Below are 15,503 nucleotides of genomic sequence, written 5' to 3' on the forward strand. Positions count from 1 at the left end.
AGCTGTGATCTGCTGTTCTGTCTGACCCAGGCTGGGAGTGATGCTGTGGAGTCAGACTGCAGCTGGTGCTACTGTCACATATAACCAGCCCAACAGCCCTTCTCTACAGCATGGCATGAGATCCCAGAGGCATTCTCCTTCCCATAACTCAGTCTTGGAGGGAAACTTGAATTTTGAGATGCATGAGCCTGGTGTGGCCCCACAGGGACCTTGAACCTGCCATGGTTGTCCCAGTGCTGCCCATTTAGAAGGCATCCAGGTGACATGGTCCCTGGGCGAGCTGACTTTGCAAGGCCCTTCTCTGTTTGGGGTGGTGAGGAGCCAGGTTCCCCAGCTAACCATGCTCTGTTTCTGTCAGGACAGTAGTGAGGCAGCAGATGGAGCTGGCCTCTGGGATGAAGAAGTCACCAAATGGTGGGGAGAGTGGAGCTCCTGGTCCACCTGCTCCCGGTCCTGCGGAGGAGGTGTGATGTCCCGGGAGAGGCACTGCTTGCAACAGAGGTGAGTTGTGTCCCAGCCCGAACCCTTGGCCAGGTCTGAATTGGCAGAGGGAAATTGGATGCCCCTGACCTATGTTTTGGGGCTGAACCTCCTGAGTTTGTGGGGTCGGCTGTTCCGTCTTCACCCGTGGTCTCTTGGAAAGGAAGGTGGGTGTTGCCTGGGGGGTAGGTGGTGAGCAGGCAGGGCTGGCAAGGGAGAAGCGTGATGCAGTGGGGCAGGCCACAGGCCCCCTGAACACGTCACCCACTCAGCCTGCTTCATCTGATAGGGAGCAAGGGGTTGGTACCCTCTTGGAGTCTGTGGGAGATTTGACAGGGTTGTGGGCTGAAGAAAGCTAGCTCTATTCCACTTCCTCTTTCCTTCGCTTACTCTGGTTGGTCTGACCAAGCTAACCCTGATTTGTAGGCAGTTCCTGTGCTAAGGATGTGGGTACATATTCCTAGACGCCTTATGGGGACTTAATTTATTCCTGACAGCAGTTAGCTCAGCCACATCTCAGCAATTTACCCTCTTTATTCCCTGTGGAGCTTGCAAGTTTATTTCCCTCTGTGATATATCTGGCTGACACATGACAGCACCTCCATTTGTCCCCTACAGCTGCTATGTCCTGGTGTCAGTTGGACTGGGTTTGTGGGAGTGGGGAGTACTGGGGAACTTCAGCTGCCTGAACTCCTGCTGTACCCTCTGGGTCACTTTGCCACCAAGCTCTCCTCTTCCTGCAGCACCTCACTAACCTGCTACTCCGGGTTCCTGTGATGTTAATGAGGAGCAGCACAGCAGATGTTAATGAGCATCCTGCAGCACAGCAAGCTCACAGGGGCTGCCCACCCCACACTCTGCTTCTTTCCCTTCTGCATGAATGCACTCCTGAGTGGAGGAAGCTCAAGCTAGGGTCCCCAACCTGCTCTTCTTCTTTCAGCAGAAGACTTATTTTATGTAGGCTGTTTGGCAGCATGGTGAGGTCCAGATGTGCTGCAGTACCTTCCATCTGTATGTAGCCTCTCTGCTAACTGGGCGTGCCAATGTCTCTGCCATTGCTTTTCCCCAGCACACTGTGGCCATCATGGGAGAGGAGTGGGAAACAAAGGGTGGGAAGGAGCCTGGGGCCGTCCCATACCCCCAACAGCCAGAGCAGCCTGTTTGCCCTTTGCCTATTGACAAAAGAGAGATTTTTGTCTGCATTTGGCATCTGCTCTATCCTTGACTCCACAAATGGGGAGGGCTTTGCTGTGGCATTTTACTCTAGGGATTGAGTTAGATTAAAACAAAACCAAACAAAAACAACCCCTCAACATAAAAGCCAGCCAAAAGGTTTCTTCAGCTTTAAGGCAAATGGCTTAAGTATGAGTCAGGTATGCCCACAAAATGATTTCTGAGTCTGTAGGCAGCCTCTACTTCAGCTGGAAAGGATGGCAGTTTTCGAGCTCCTTGGTGTAAATTTAGGCTTTGCCTACATCACGTAAAGCATTGGTCTGGGGGGACAGCTGCAGTGCCTCCAGCCAGTCCAGCCTGAGTATGCCTGTAGGGTTCTTCATTACACAGTGTACCCTAAGTTCCCAGTACTGTTAACGCATTGTCTGCTACTGCTGTTCGCACACACCATATTGCCTTAATCTGTGGTCTCGGCCATTCTCCATAGATCTTCCCAGCTTTCAAGAATTTTTTTGCCTTTGCATCAGTCAAGGACTCCAGTGTCCCCTGGATAACACTTGCTGGCCAGAGCTGAAGTGTTGAGAAATTCCCGTGGTTTTGGTCCATCATCTGCTAATCTTTTAACGTGGCCAGTCTCCATGAGAGGTTCTCTCTCTCTGCCTTCTGCACAGTGAATCCTGAGATCAGCTTCCCTGGTCACTGTAAATGCCGTGGGCTTCTGAGGGAGTGATTCATCATCAGAGTCTGTTGTCCTTTTGTCACATCAACCTTTTTGGAGCTCAGAGGTCGACACAGAGGTGGTGATTCTGGAGTTGTTCCCTGTCTGCTCAACCTGTCCCAGAATGACAGTAGTCTAAAATCACAGTTCACCTAAAAGCACAGAAAATGTGCTTCAGAGATGTTGGCCAGTCTAGATCCAGAAAGCTTTCCTCTGATAAAATACCTGCTTTGCTTCTCCCCCTTAAGTCAGGCCTGACTTCTCTGTCATCCTCACTACCTCAGTACTTCCCAAACCTCCAGCTCATTTTTCTTCTGGTTTGCAGACTACAGGTACCACAGGCAACAAACAGTACCATATGTGTTGGTCAAGCCAAGCATTACCAACTGTGCCAGCAGCAGGTAAGAACAACTTCCAGTAGTGACTGATCCTCACTGGGGAACACGGAATTTGGAGAACTGCCCATCAAAGGAGTGCAGACAAGAGGTGTGATCCACTCCTGGGGTGGGTGACAGTGTGCCTTTGAAGATGTGGGAGATGGGCTGTACTCTCTGGGACTGAGAGGTGGGGGAAAAGGATATAAAAATATATTTGTTGTGGAGTGGGGGGATGGATACATTTTTCCAGTATGGTTTGGGTTTTTTTGGGTTTTTTTTTTTTTTTTTTTTCTGGAAGTAATTTTTGCAGGACTGTTAAATATAGCTGTCTGAAGGGCCCTTGGCAACAGAGGCCTGGCCTTTCTGCCTGTATTATGGCACCTCAGAGTCCATCACTGGTTCCTTCCAGGCTGGATAGGGCATTTTCATCCTCCAGGGATGCAGCAGGGACAAGCAGCTGTCACAACCATGGCTGTGACACGGGGAGCTTTTGATCACATTTATTCCTTCCATAGCCCTGCCCAGCCAACACAGCAAGCTTCAAACAGCAGCAGTGCTCCAGTTTCAATGCCAAAGCCTTTGGGAAGCGTTACTACCACTGGATGCCCCTCTATCCAGGTGGGTTTTCACAGCTTCACTCAAAGGATCAAGGGAGAGAAAACACCCACAGGATCTTCTCAGGCACAGGAGAAGGGGAAGGGCCCAGGGGAAAAGGGATGGATGCTCCTGGCTGGTCTGGAAGTGCTTCCCTATGCTCTCTGCTTTGGAGAAATCGTTCCCTGTCTTTTCACAGAACTGCTCCACCCAGCCAGGCCTCCTCTCTCACCACATTGCTCCTGTTTTGGATCCTACATCAGCAAGCACTGGTGGGCAGACAGGACACAGGCTTCTCTGAGCTGTCTTGGCTAACCAGCAGTCATCTTGGCAGAGTGGGTGTTCATGCTCTTTGTGCCTTCTACAATTTTGGCTGCCTCTGTCACCCAGCATGCTTTGTACCGGGTTGGTGGTGGGTTGTTCTGAACAGGATGCCCATCCATTTCCTGCACAGGCGAGACAGGTTGCTTCACATGGGTTGCCATTTGTGCCTTGAGGCCCAGATTGAGCTCACCGCAGATATTACCCTCTTTCTGGACCCACCTGTTTTTCCATTAGCTGCCAGGGGCACATAGCTGCACCTCTAGCTTCAGTTCCTGAGCTGAATGCAGTGTAGCTGACCACAGCCCCAGACAGTCAGTACCCCTCTTACAGGTCTTGCTTGCTCTTTTGTATTTATGTGTGGCCTGGGATCTGCTGATGCAGAGTCCCATGTTTGGCACAGGGCATTGCAAAGGGGAGAGGGTATGACAAGGAAAAGGGCTTGCCAGCAAGAAGTATTTCTGCTAGGCATGGTTCCCAGCTGCAGCCCCATACCATGCCCACTTTAGCACTACAGAATCCATAGCCTTGGGGTCTCATTTCAAGCAGCAAGAACATCCAAGCTGGCATCAGTATGAGTAAGAGGAAGGTCCCCTTTCTCGCTGCCCATCTCTGAGTACCTTGATCTGCTTGTTGACTTTCTGCCTCTGTCCCTTCAGATGACTACACTAGTATCTCCAATAAGCCGTGTGACCTCCAGTGCACCACCCAGAGTGGAGAGAGGCAGCTGATGGTCCAAGCACAGGATGGTACCTCCTGCAAGGACAGGACCTATCAAGGGGTCTGCATCAATGGGAAATGTGAGGTGAGGCTCTGTGAGGAATTAGTAGAAATCAGGTGTGTGTAAGCGCATGCCTGGGTGAATTTCTGCTGCTGTGGGATTCATTCATTACTCCACTCCAAGCTAACCTACATCACCCACCCCCAGAACCTCACCAAAAGAGCATAGTAGCATTTCCTTGAAAAGACCCTGACCTGTGGAGATATGCTGGCCCCAAGAAACCCTCTCTTGTTTTATTCTTTGCAGCCAGTTGGGTGCGATGGGAGCCTGTACTCACCCCGGACGATGGACAGATGCAGGGTGTGTGGAGGGGACGGCAGCACTTGCCACCGTGTCTCAGGCAGCTTCCGAAAGGCAATCTCACAGATAGGTACTCCCTACTACCACAGTCCAGAGACTTCACCTGCGACTTTTTAGCACCAGCGGGCATGAAGGGTGACTGGCTTGGATGCGGGTAGGAGTTTCCCAGCTGCTTGATGGAAAGAGCTGAAGAGTGCCATGCCTGCTTAAATGCCTGTATTTTGTCCTTTTCACTTAATCACCAGAGGAGATGGGTTTGATGTGCTATATATTAGGCTGGTAAGGTTTCTCTTCACCTCTTTACAATAGGAAGCAGCTGGGGATCTATTTGTTCCTATTGATTTTATCATTTTGCCCACCTCAGATAATGTGAAGAGATCTTCTTTTATTAGTGCTATGTATTCCTTTGAAACATAAGCTCTTATGATGAGGGTCATGGTGTTTGTTTCAGCCTGCAATTCTCCTGCTTTACCAGTCCTATGGCTGGCACAGTTGAGAAGTCCCCCTGAAACTGGGCTGAGATTCATCCCTTGCAACCTCATGTTCCATTCTTCCACCCACAGAAGGAAAAGACTGTGGTATACTCATTAGTAGTTAATTAACTGGTGTTTGAGACTGTTTTGGAACATTTCACACTGTTGATGTTTCACTAGTCTGCATCACTCCCTACAGACACCAGACTAGGAAAGCACTCAGGCCCCTTTCTAGAGCAGGGATAATGGTGCTAACCCCTCCAGCAGTACAGGTACGGATTTGGCTTCCAATTCCAGTCCTCATAAAATCTTACAGAACAGACAAGACCTGCATTTCTAGCAGGAAAGACAAGCTGCCAAACCACACAGCTTTTAAGAGCCTTCTTATTTCCTCTCCCTTTAAAGGTCAATTTTTATGCTACTCCTGAGACAAATTCTGTTGAGTGAGTTGCTGAGGGGACCTATGTTTTTTTCCATCCTCTCTTCAGCATCAGCCCTGATCACTAGTAAGTGTTTTCTCTGCTCTTGCCAGAAAGAGTGGGAGAGCACGTTCATCCACACATTAAAGCCAGACTGCTATACCTGTGCAGCTCCTTTGTGATTCCAGACAGCTCGGGCTGAGCCTTAGAGACCAGTAACAGTGATTTGTAATGGAACTTCAGAGGGAAGCTGGGATTAAAGCTCACAGGCTTTGCAACATGCGTTCATGTCTTTAGCATCCTGCCCCTGAAGGGCAGCGTTGTCCTCCGACAAAGACATTTGTCCCACGAGCTGCATTTCCTATGCAGACCTTTTTATTTTGTCCTTGAGGTTTCCTAACACTCTGTTCTGTTCCTCAGGTTATGTGTTCATCACCAACATTCCAGCTGGTGCCACAGACATCCTTATCATTGAGCGCAGGAAAACAGAAAACATCCTAGGTAAGCAGAGGAACCAGATGGATGTGGAGATCCCAGCTTAGCTGCCTGGGAGGTGGGAGGAGGGCTCTGTGTACTCCCATCTGTCCTGTGAGAGAGCTATCTGTGAGCATTTCCTCCAGGGTAGCATAGGGGCACTTCGTCTATCCATAAATCAAAGTTACATCTCCAGCAACCAGTGGCAGGAGGAACATTTGGAAACTGAGCTCACTATGGACTGTCCCGGTTGTGAAGACATTTGTGCTCTTGTTGGAGAGGGAAATGAAAGCACCAGGCATTGAACATTGCTCGCCTGATGTGGAATATGAATGCTGGAAGGCCTGTGGCTCTTTTTCTATTGCATTTTTCTTGATCTTGAGCTGTTTGCTCTTCTCAGTACCAGTGCAGCCCCAGTGTTCTGCACGGATGTCCTGGGTTCAGCTACAGCAGTCATTTTGTCTCCTTCCTAGTAGCTGGTGCAGTGCTGTGTTTTTGACTTTCAGTCTGGGAACAACGCTGATAACACCGATGTTTTTAGTTGTTGCTCAGTAATGTTTACTCTGACCAAGGACTTTCTCAGTCTCATGCTTTGCCAGAGAGGAGGGGAAGCCAGGAGGAAGCAGAGGCAGGACACCTGACCCAAACTGGCCAAAGGGGTATTCCATACCACAGCACGTCATGCCCAGTATAGAAACTGGGGGGAGTTACCCGGAAGGCCAGATCGCTGCTCGGGTCGGGCTGGGTATCGGTCGGCGGGTGGTGAGCGGTTGTGTCCTTTTCCCTTGTTATTCCTCTTATCATTATTATTGGTAGCAGTAGTGGTTTGTATTATACCTTAGTTACTGGAGGGCTGTTATCTCAACTCGTGGGAGTTACATTCCTTCGATTCTCCTCCCCATCCCTCCGGGAGCAGGGGGAGGAAGGAAAAGGGGGGGAGTGAGCGAGCGGCTGCGTGGTTCCAAGTTGCCGGCTGGGCTTAAACCACGACAACGGAGTATCACATTTACCCATTTTCTCTCTCTTTGAAGCACTTGCAGATGAATCTGGACATTTCTTCTTCAACGGCAACTCTGCCATTGACAACCCTCAGAACTTCAGGGTAGCTGGCACAGTCTTCAAGTACCGGAGGCCCTTGAGTCTGAACTCAGATGGACTGGAGTATATCATAGCTCATGGACCCACTAACCAGTCTCTGAATGCCATGGTATGTGAGGAACTGGTTTTAAGCTTTCCTGTCTTGCCTATACCAGAATTGTGAGCCTCCCTCAGACAGAGGGAATATTAACCTGGTTCCCAAGCCAAACCTGTAGGTGGCTGAGGAAGCCGTATATTGTTTTGGCTGTGTGTGCTTCTCCTGGATTTATGAGGATGCTATCTTCTTTTAACATCCTTCACAAGATGGATGTGGCTAGGGGAGTTCTCTGGGAAATACATGCTCTTAAAATAAAGAGAGTTTTGTTTTCTTTCTCCATTTCCTCCAGTACTACAACTTCAATGGGAAAATGCCACACATAACTTACGACTACACTGTACCACGGATACCACCTCTCCAAACTGCAGCCCCTGATACAGACAGACCTCTCTACCACCACCTACCAGAGACCAGCCAGAACTATCCCATTCCAGCCAACTCTAGAGCTGCCCAGGACTTCAATGCCACATGGCTCACCCTGTCACCAGATGATACCAGCGAACAGCTTCCTCTAAGAGAACGGCACGAAGATTTAGGCTTTGGTCACCCACACTTCTTCCATACCAACTCCACCAGTCAAGCTCGAAACTGGGGCTGGGAACAAGGTGAAGAGAAGACGTATGACTTACAGATAAGGCAGATCTATCACACAAACACAGCAGGAGAGGAAGAGGAGGAGGAAGCAGCAGCAGTTGGCGGAGAAAGAGAGTTGGGTTGGTTGCTTTGTCTTTCCTTCTCTCCCAATTTGTTCATTGGAAGAGGACATCCCACACTGGTCTTCTTGAAATCTAAGGTGGCTTTACCATCAGGGTGGACAGGAGGGAATGACGCTTGATAGTGGGGTGGAAATTGTCAGGGAGCAGCAAGGGCTAATAGCTCTGTTTGTTAGGGAAGGGGAGCTGAGATAGGGTGACCACAGCAGAGATCAGTCAGTGCCCTCTCAGGCAGAGCAGTCCCACAGTACCTGAGCTTGGCAAGCAGGGAGGGACAGGAGCAGGTCCTAGCCACAGTCCAGGGATCATCAGGTAAAAAACAAGGGGAGAAGTCCAATCTGAGGTCAATCTAGGAAAGCCAAACAACAGTTTAGGAAGAAAGAACGCTAGAAATGAAGGCCTAGGCCTGACCTTAAGTGGAGCTCCTGAGCAATGGGCAGAGTGTGTGTGAAGCTGCTCTGGGCAGTTAAGGCCTGTTGGTGCACCCTGGTGGCAGTTTGTGATTTTGAGGCCAAATAATGAATGTTTTTTGTCTTGCTAAATACCACATGCTGAAGTATAAGCCATTCAATATAGTTCAAGCATGCCTGTATTTTTTTTCCAGCTCTTAGGTTCAATCAGATTTCCATCAGCACAGCTGTACCCTACAGCATGAGGAGATCAGAGCTCCCAGAGAACAGCCACATAGTATCCTCCAGGCTTCGTCTCTTCAGGCGACTGTGTCACCGAGACCCACACAATACTGCCTTCTGTAGGGAGCTGCAGCACCTGGCAGCCAGGCTGGCCCCAAGAAACTCCACAGCAGGACTATGGATCGAGACAGCTGCTCGGTGGCCACAGGGCCTCCACAAAGTGCCAGCCCATAAGAACTCACTGGAAGACTTGAAGTTGGATGCATTTGCTGGGAGTCAGGGGGAAGCAGCCAACTACAGCGTGATGGCATCTGTGGAGAGCCCTCTGCTAGGTGCCAGCCCAACCATGGACATCAGCCAGGCAAAGCCTCTGCAAGCCCCTGGCACTGAAAGGTGTCACTTGATTTCCTGGGCGAAACAAAAGCATGGTTAGCTGGGGAGGGAAGGCCAAGCCAATCTTCTGGTAGTCCCACTGCTGTCCTTGATATCCCCCTTCACCAGTGTCTGTCCATGGCAGCCGCTGTAGATGCTTGACCAATGGTGTGTCCTCCAAAGACCGACTGTCACAACTGGCCTGACATACTGCTCCTAGAACGTATTTCAGGACCCTGCCTCTAGGGGATCCATTTAAATGCATGCTGAAAGACCTGTGAAGCCAACACTGATGTGGTTGCAAAGTAGGCGATGAGTCTATAGCATGTCACACGTTTACCACCACATCCTGCCCCTTCTGTTCCATTCCTCTGAGCACATAAGCTTCTTGAAACTTCTGTAACATTAGTAAATACGACTCCTCATTCTTTGCAGGAGAATGAGGGCCAACTTCTAAAGGTTTCTGGCAAGCCACATCTGAATTCTCCACCCCAAGTTATATGTTACTAAGAAGGACCATGCTTGAGCTCCCCTTTCCAACCTAGTGTTGTACCTCTCAAGGTGATGGTATGAACTGAGGCTGAGGGCACCCGCGTGGTCAAAAGACCGTAATATACACAAGAGTCACTGTGAGTGCTGCCTCCTCTCACAGTGATGTTGATCCACTGCCTTGAAGTTGAATTCAGGAGGTGGATCAAGGCTCTACATTCTGTTCATCAGTGGTCCATCTTGCCCAAGGTGGGGGACGTGGAGAGCAGAAACACTAGGTTTCATCTCATCTTCAGAGACAGTGAGGAGGAATTTCACTATATTTTGTGGCAATTCTTCATTTTTAGCTCATACTGCCTCCTTTTTCCACAGCAATGAGTTTGATGTGAGCCCTGTGGGCCACGATGACATCAGCTTGGCTGACATGTATCGGTGGAAAGTCTCAGCTTATGCCCCCTGCAGCTCCACATGTACTTCAGGTAGGTTTGGCTTCAAGTGACTGATCATGTGAAGTCCTTCTTGGTTGTCGATGGAGAGAATACTGGTATTTTTTAAAATGGCAGGTAGCATTTCAGATGCAGTGATTTAATCATGGTGAGTGGAGGCTTTTAATCTAATGGAGTGTGACCAAGAGAATGTCTTGATTGCCCAGCAGGTATCAGCACCTCTTATGCAATGTGTGTCCGGTACGATGGAGTGGAAGTGGATGAAACATACTGTGATGCTCTAACCCGACCAGAACCTACTCACGAATTTTGCACAGGGAGAGATTGCCAGCCTAGGTGAGTCAAAGTGACATCAGCTGTCCACAGGGACAACACGCTCAAAGTATACAGCCATTTCTGGGCTGAAAGATATGCATAAACTAGTAGTTATCCCTTTGTATGCAAAAAGAGGGAAGGAATTTGCTGCCTAAATTGCCTGCTAAGGGCAAGTTGACGTTCAAGACCAGCATTGCCTTAACACAGACGTATGTGTGATGAGCATATTCTTAGCAGCAGCTACTTAGTGAGGGAGTCCCAGGTGTGCAGGCACTCCCCAGCCACCCCATGTCCCTTGTCTCCCTTACCTGGGTCTTCATTTGTGCTTTCTTTCTTGGGGACTGCTCATGGAGGTGGGAGACCAGCCGGTGGAGCGAGTGCTCCAGAACCTGTGGTGAGGGCTATCAGTACCGCACTGTGCGCTGCTGGAAGATGTTGGCTCCAGGCTTTGACAGCTCTGTTTATGATGACCTTTGTGAGTCAGCTGGGCTGGCCAGGCCCATGGAGAGGAAAGCCTGCAAGAACAAGGCCTGTGGGCCCCAGTGGGAGCTCTCCGAGTGGTCTGAGGTAGGTAAGCAGCAGGAGAGCTTTGCTTCCAGAGGTAAGCAGCCAGGGCTGGGCTGGGGCCCGGAGGAAGGTGGCTGATAGATGTTGGGTGCTAAGGAAGCCCTTGGCTTCCTGGGGAAGCAAGGACTGCCTTTATGCACGGCTACCCTGTTCTGGCACTGATCAGCAGACAAAAGCCATTGCAAAGTGTTTTCTCCTAAGGTCACTTTTCAAGCAGTATGTGGACCAAATTAAAGCCCTGCAAGCAGGAGACTTTACCTCCCTCTTCCAGAGGGTCTAAACTGTTCTATGATTCTAAGAGCAAATGGGGAAACAGTAGCATGGAGACACAGAGAAGCTAAAATTAAATCAAAATTCTTTTGATTAACTCTCCACAGTCTGCTTGGGACTGGGCCAGTGGACTAGTGACTTTGAACAGCACTCCAGGCATCAGCATCTTGGAGCGCTGGATCTCTAGGGCCCAAATTAAATAAGCAGCAGAGATAGAGATGGACCCACCTTTTCCTGTCCCTGCTGGTGCCCTTCCTCTCTCTCCTAGTGCAGCAGAAGGAAACAGGAGGAGGCATAGCTGCCTCCCTCACCTTTACTCATTCCCCTTAGCCTTTGCTTCTGAGCCCCAGGGCTGACTGTGTATGGCCATTGCAGTGTTCAGCCCGGTGTGGCACGCAGGGGATGATGAAGCGGGAGGTGCGCTGCTCAGTGGAAGCACCCCTCTGTGATGAGACCCAGAAGCCCAGCAGCGAGAAGGCATGCACAGGCCCGCCCTGCGACCGCCGCTGGACTGCCTCGGATTGGGGCCCGGTGAGTGCTGAGGGTCTGCTTCTGCTTGTACCTGATGCTGGGGGTGCAGGGCTGGCAGGAGGCAGCAGGTGGGCAGTCATGCTACTGCTCTCTTTCAGCTTTCTCCTGGAAGAGGCTAATCTAAAGAAACCAGAATAATGTGTGTTTTTGCCTCTTCATGCTGTAAATTTTGGTTAGCTGTGAAGTGAGCTCCATTCAATTACCTGGGAAGCTCATGGCACCAGGAGAATGGAAGCACCTGAGCAGATGTACCTCTAAAGACCCTTGGGATCCAGTGCCACAGTCCCAGTGGCAGGGCTAGGCTCTGAACTCAGGTCTTCTGGCACCACCAACCCTGACCCCTCCACCTTCCTGCTTTCTGATGTGTCTAAATGCCCGTTATTCCTCCAAGTGCTCAGGATCGTGTGGTGAGGGACGCATGAGCCGCTTCATCGCATGCCGCAACCTGGAGGGCAAAGTGATCTCCAACTCGCAGTGTGACCCAGTCACCAAGCCTCTGGCTGTCCATCCGTGTGGAGACAAGAACTGTCCCGCACACTGGGTGGAGCAGGAGTGGGACCAGGTAAAGCCAAGCACAGCCCTATGTCCTCAGCCCTCCTTTCCACCCCATATCCCATAGGAGATGCAGGAGACGGTAGGAGCCTGGCTCCCTTGGTGGAACAAGATTGTATGGTGTGACCTCCAGCTGTAGGGCTATGCCCTCCTTTTAGAAAGGACGAAGGAGTAATGAATACCCCAGCTTGCCCCCTACCTCCAATACGCTATCGACTGCCACAGTTTGTGGCATTTGCTGTTTTCCCAGGAACCTCCATTGGAGGGCAGCAATGTCCTACGGAAACTATCCTCTTCCACCTCTTGCTCATAGCTGGGTTATAGCACACACCTCAGCAGAGCTCTTTGTCCAGAACCTGCACTCATCCATCCCAAGAGTATGGTCCTACATGCTGAAGAGAAAGCCTCAGCAAACACAGTTTCCTCTCTGATAAATAATATCCAAAGCTAAATCTGAACTATAGCCCACATCTCTGCCCTGGAAATTGTGTCCAGACCATTGACTGTGTAGTTGCCTCAGAACTTAAAAGTCCAGTAAAAATGGTCCAGGGGCCCTGTTGATCTTCGTACTTCCCTTCTGTTGCTTAAGGCCTTGAGGCTTTAGGCTTCCTGATACAAGCTGATCCAAATTTTAGAGTACGTAGAAGAACACATTGAGTCCATTTTGGGGGTCGTCTTTAAAGTCTTGAGCAAAACAGGGATTCACAAAGTACTGAGAAAAAACTTTTCTAGGGAACCAGAGAAGTAATTAAGCCTTGTTTCTGTTCTCATTTTGCTATTCTTTGTAGCTGCTGACTACATTCAGCTGAGTCTCCCTCCAGCACTGGTAACGATCACAAACTAGTTAAACCTGGAGACCTGGCAGTTCCGTAACTCTCTTCTGCTCTGGCCTATGGTGTGGGTCACAGACAGTACTGCAGTGCAGTTTTTCAGCTGGATCCAGGTTATTAAACTCACTTGAATCTGAGTTCCCCACCTTTGCATGTGCCAGCTTCTTTGCCTTTGCTATGTTCCCTCTCTCAGCTGATGAGCTCTTGAGTTCACAGGATGACTAAGGGCAGACACAAGCTAGTTGTGCTAGCCCTGCTGTGGTGAAGAAGGGCACAAAGCAGTGAAATCTCAAACTGGCAATTACCTCCATGGGCATCAGGAAGCAGAGCTGAGCTAGAATGAGCTGCTTCTCTTGGTGGTGTCCCAAGAGAATGAGTCCTCCCAGCTAGGCATGTGTAGCTTTGGGCTTAGTAGTACTTGCCCATGCAACTCACCTGCAGTGCACCAGTTTGGTCCCCTGGGGTCCACACAAAGCTTGTCACTCCAAAATACAGGTTGCTACATGAATACGCTACATGGTTTTTGAGAACATAGATACAATAAAATAAGACAGAAACAGCATCTTGTAGTTTTACCTTGGCTGCTCCAGATCCCTTGTATCTGCTCTCAAGACTAGCAGAGGTGAATTCAGCATCCACAGTGCTGGCTAAACACTTAAGTACCAGCTTCTGTCCCCGCTCCCTAAGAAACTCAGCTCCTTTGCAGACATCCATTGCTGCTGTGACCTGGGCAGTACTAGCTCCATTAGACTGGTGTTAGACAGGCATTAAGCACCTTGCTTCTGAGCAGGATGCCATACTAGTTGAAGTTCTACAGCTGACAAGCATCATTCGTTACCTGGCTTTTATGTTCTCTTTCCCAGTGTGATGTCAGCTGTGGGCGAGGGATGAAGACCCGGGTTGTCTTGTGTGCGGGCCTGGAGAATGGTGTGTACAGGGAGTACCCTGAGAGGCGCTGTGAAGCTTCTCAGAAACCTGAGGAACAAGCTGCCTGTTTCAGGAGGCCGTGTTCAACGTGGTTCACTACCTCCTGGTCTCAGGTAAGGCTGAGGGTAGTGGGGAAAGGGGAGCAGAGGCCTCACAACCCTGGTTGGTGGAGCACAACCGGCAGTGAGGTTTTCTAGCAGCCTGTTCTGCCGAAGGGGACCATAAGCTCTGCTTTTCTGCAGACAGCTAGCAGGTGAAGGGACTGGCACATGCAAGCTGGGGAAAACCTTGCAGCATGGTCCAGCCGTAACTATTCTTGATTCTGTGATTATTTCTTCCTTGCTCTGCTCTGACCCCAGCTCAGGGAGGCTCTCCTCCGGCAGCAGAAAGTTTGCGATCAGAGTGGAATTTACCCAAACTTCTTAAAGAACAGTATCCAAAGCAGGGACCAGGAGGCCTCACTGGAAGAACAAACTTGGGAACTACAGAAAAATGAAAGAATGCCTCTCATGATTTCTTTCTCCTGTTGATGCTGACAGTGCAGCAAGACGTGTGGTGCTGGTGTGCGACTGCGTGAGGTAAAGTGTTACCAGGGGGAAGCGCTGGCTCAGGGCTGTGACCCTACTTCCAAACCAGAAGCCAGGCAGATTTGCCAACTCCAGCCATGCCCCACAGAGGCACCAGGTAAGTCTGGGAGGATAGGAAGGGAGCGGAGCCCTTGGGAGCCCTTAGCTATGTCCAGCTCTTTGCTGGGGAAGCACAACTCCTTTTTAATGCCTTCCGTGGATGCTTCTGTTCCCCAGAAGAGGACTGTGAAGACAAAGTGACAGCCAACTGTGTGCTGGTGCTGAAGGTGAAGCTGTGCTCTCACTGGTACTACAGGAAGGCTTGCTGCTGGTCATGTCGGCTCAAGTCACCCTGACTGCTGCCAGGCCATACTTCCCTTCCAAGTTAAGGGACAAAAGCTCCCTCGAGCCAGACTTTACCACTTGAAGCCACACCACTTGGCTTGGCTGTGGAGCCAGTCCCTGTAGACCAGCCTGTTCAGCGAGGAAGAATTCCTAGGAGTTAGTCACCACTGTTCCCTCTCCACCAAGAGGATTTTACACAAGACAAACCATCAGTTCCTCAAAAGCTACTGAGAAGTGAGTTGGCAAAGCCTGTCCCTGCTGTCATCATCTCTGAAGAGCCCTAGCTAGAGGCAGTGGGGTGCAGAGGCCAGCCCGCAGCAGGGCACAGACAACAGCAGCCATCTCTCTGGTCTGCCCAGCAGACTTTTATACTAGAAGGAAAATTTCCAAAACATACTGCAAAATTCTGTGTCGCAATAAAGAGCTAAACTATAAAACTGTGGTTTTGGGATGCATGCACCTAGGCCAGAGGGCAAGAGAGGAGAGGGACACAAGGAACAAAAGCAGGAACAGGAAGGGTGGGGAGGAAAAATTCTTGCACCAGTATAGCTTCCAGGCAACACCAGGTAACCCCATTTCGTGTTGCCTGCCAAAGAACAGAAACCACCTCTGTTTTGTATTTCAAAATCCTCATTTATTTCTG

At 50.1% G+C, this 15,503-nt stretch overlaps 1 protein-coding gene across 1 annotated transcript; it reads left to right on the forward strand.

The window, feature by feature from the left end:
• Positions 1 to 358: 358 nt before the first annotated feature.
• On the forward strand, positions 359 to 14,871 carry LOC104399967 (ADAMTS-like protein 2; the record flags this gene model as incomplete). Its single annotated transcript, XM_010018008.1, has 16 exons — positions 359 to 501; positions 2,697 to 2,772; positions 3,264 to 3,366; positions 4,323 to 4,468; positions 4,691 to 4,814; positions 6,057 to 6,137; positions 7,142 to 7,317; positions 7,595 to 7,923; positions 9,884 to 9,990; positions 10,167 to 10,293; positions 10,626 to 10,839; positions 11,485 to 11,640; positions 12,032 to 12,202; positions 13,886 to 14,062; positions 14,489 to 14,633; positions 14,753 to 14,871. Coding segments are annotated over 16 exons (2,394 nt in total), but the record flags the coding sequence as incomplete, so codon positions are not given.
• Positions 14,872 to 15,503: the final 632 nt, after the last annotated feature.

This window comes from Nestor notabilis, unplaced genomic scaffold (genome assembly GCF_000696875.1).
Source record: "Nestor notabilis isolate BGI_N333 unplaced genomic scaffold, ASM69687v1 scaffold33787, whole genome shotgun sequence".
Taxonomy (NCBI): domain Eukaryota; kingdom Metazoa; phylum Chordata; class Aves; order Psittaciformes; family Psittacidae; genus Nestor; species Nestor notabilis.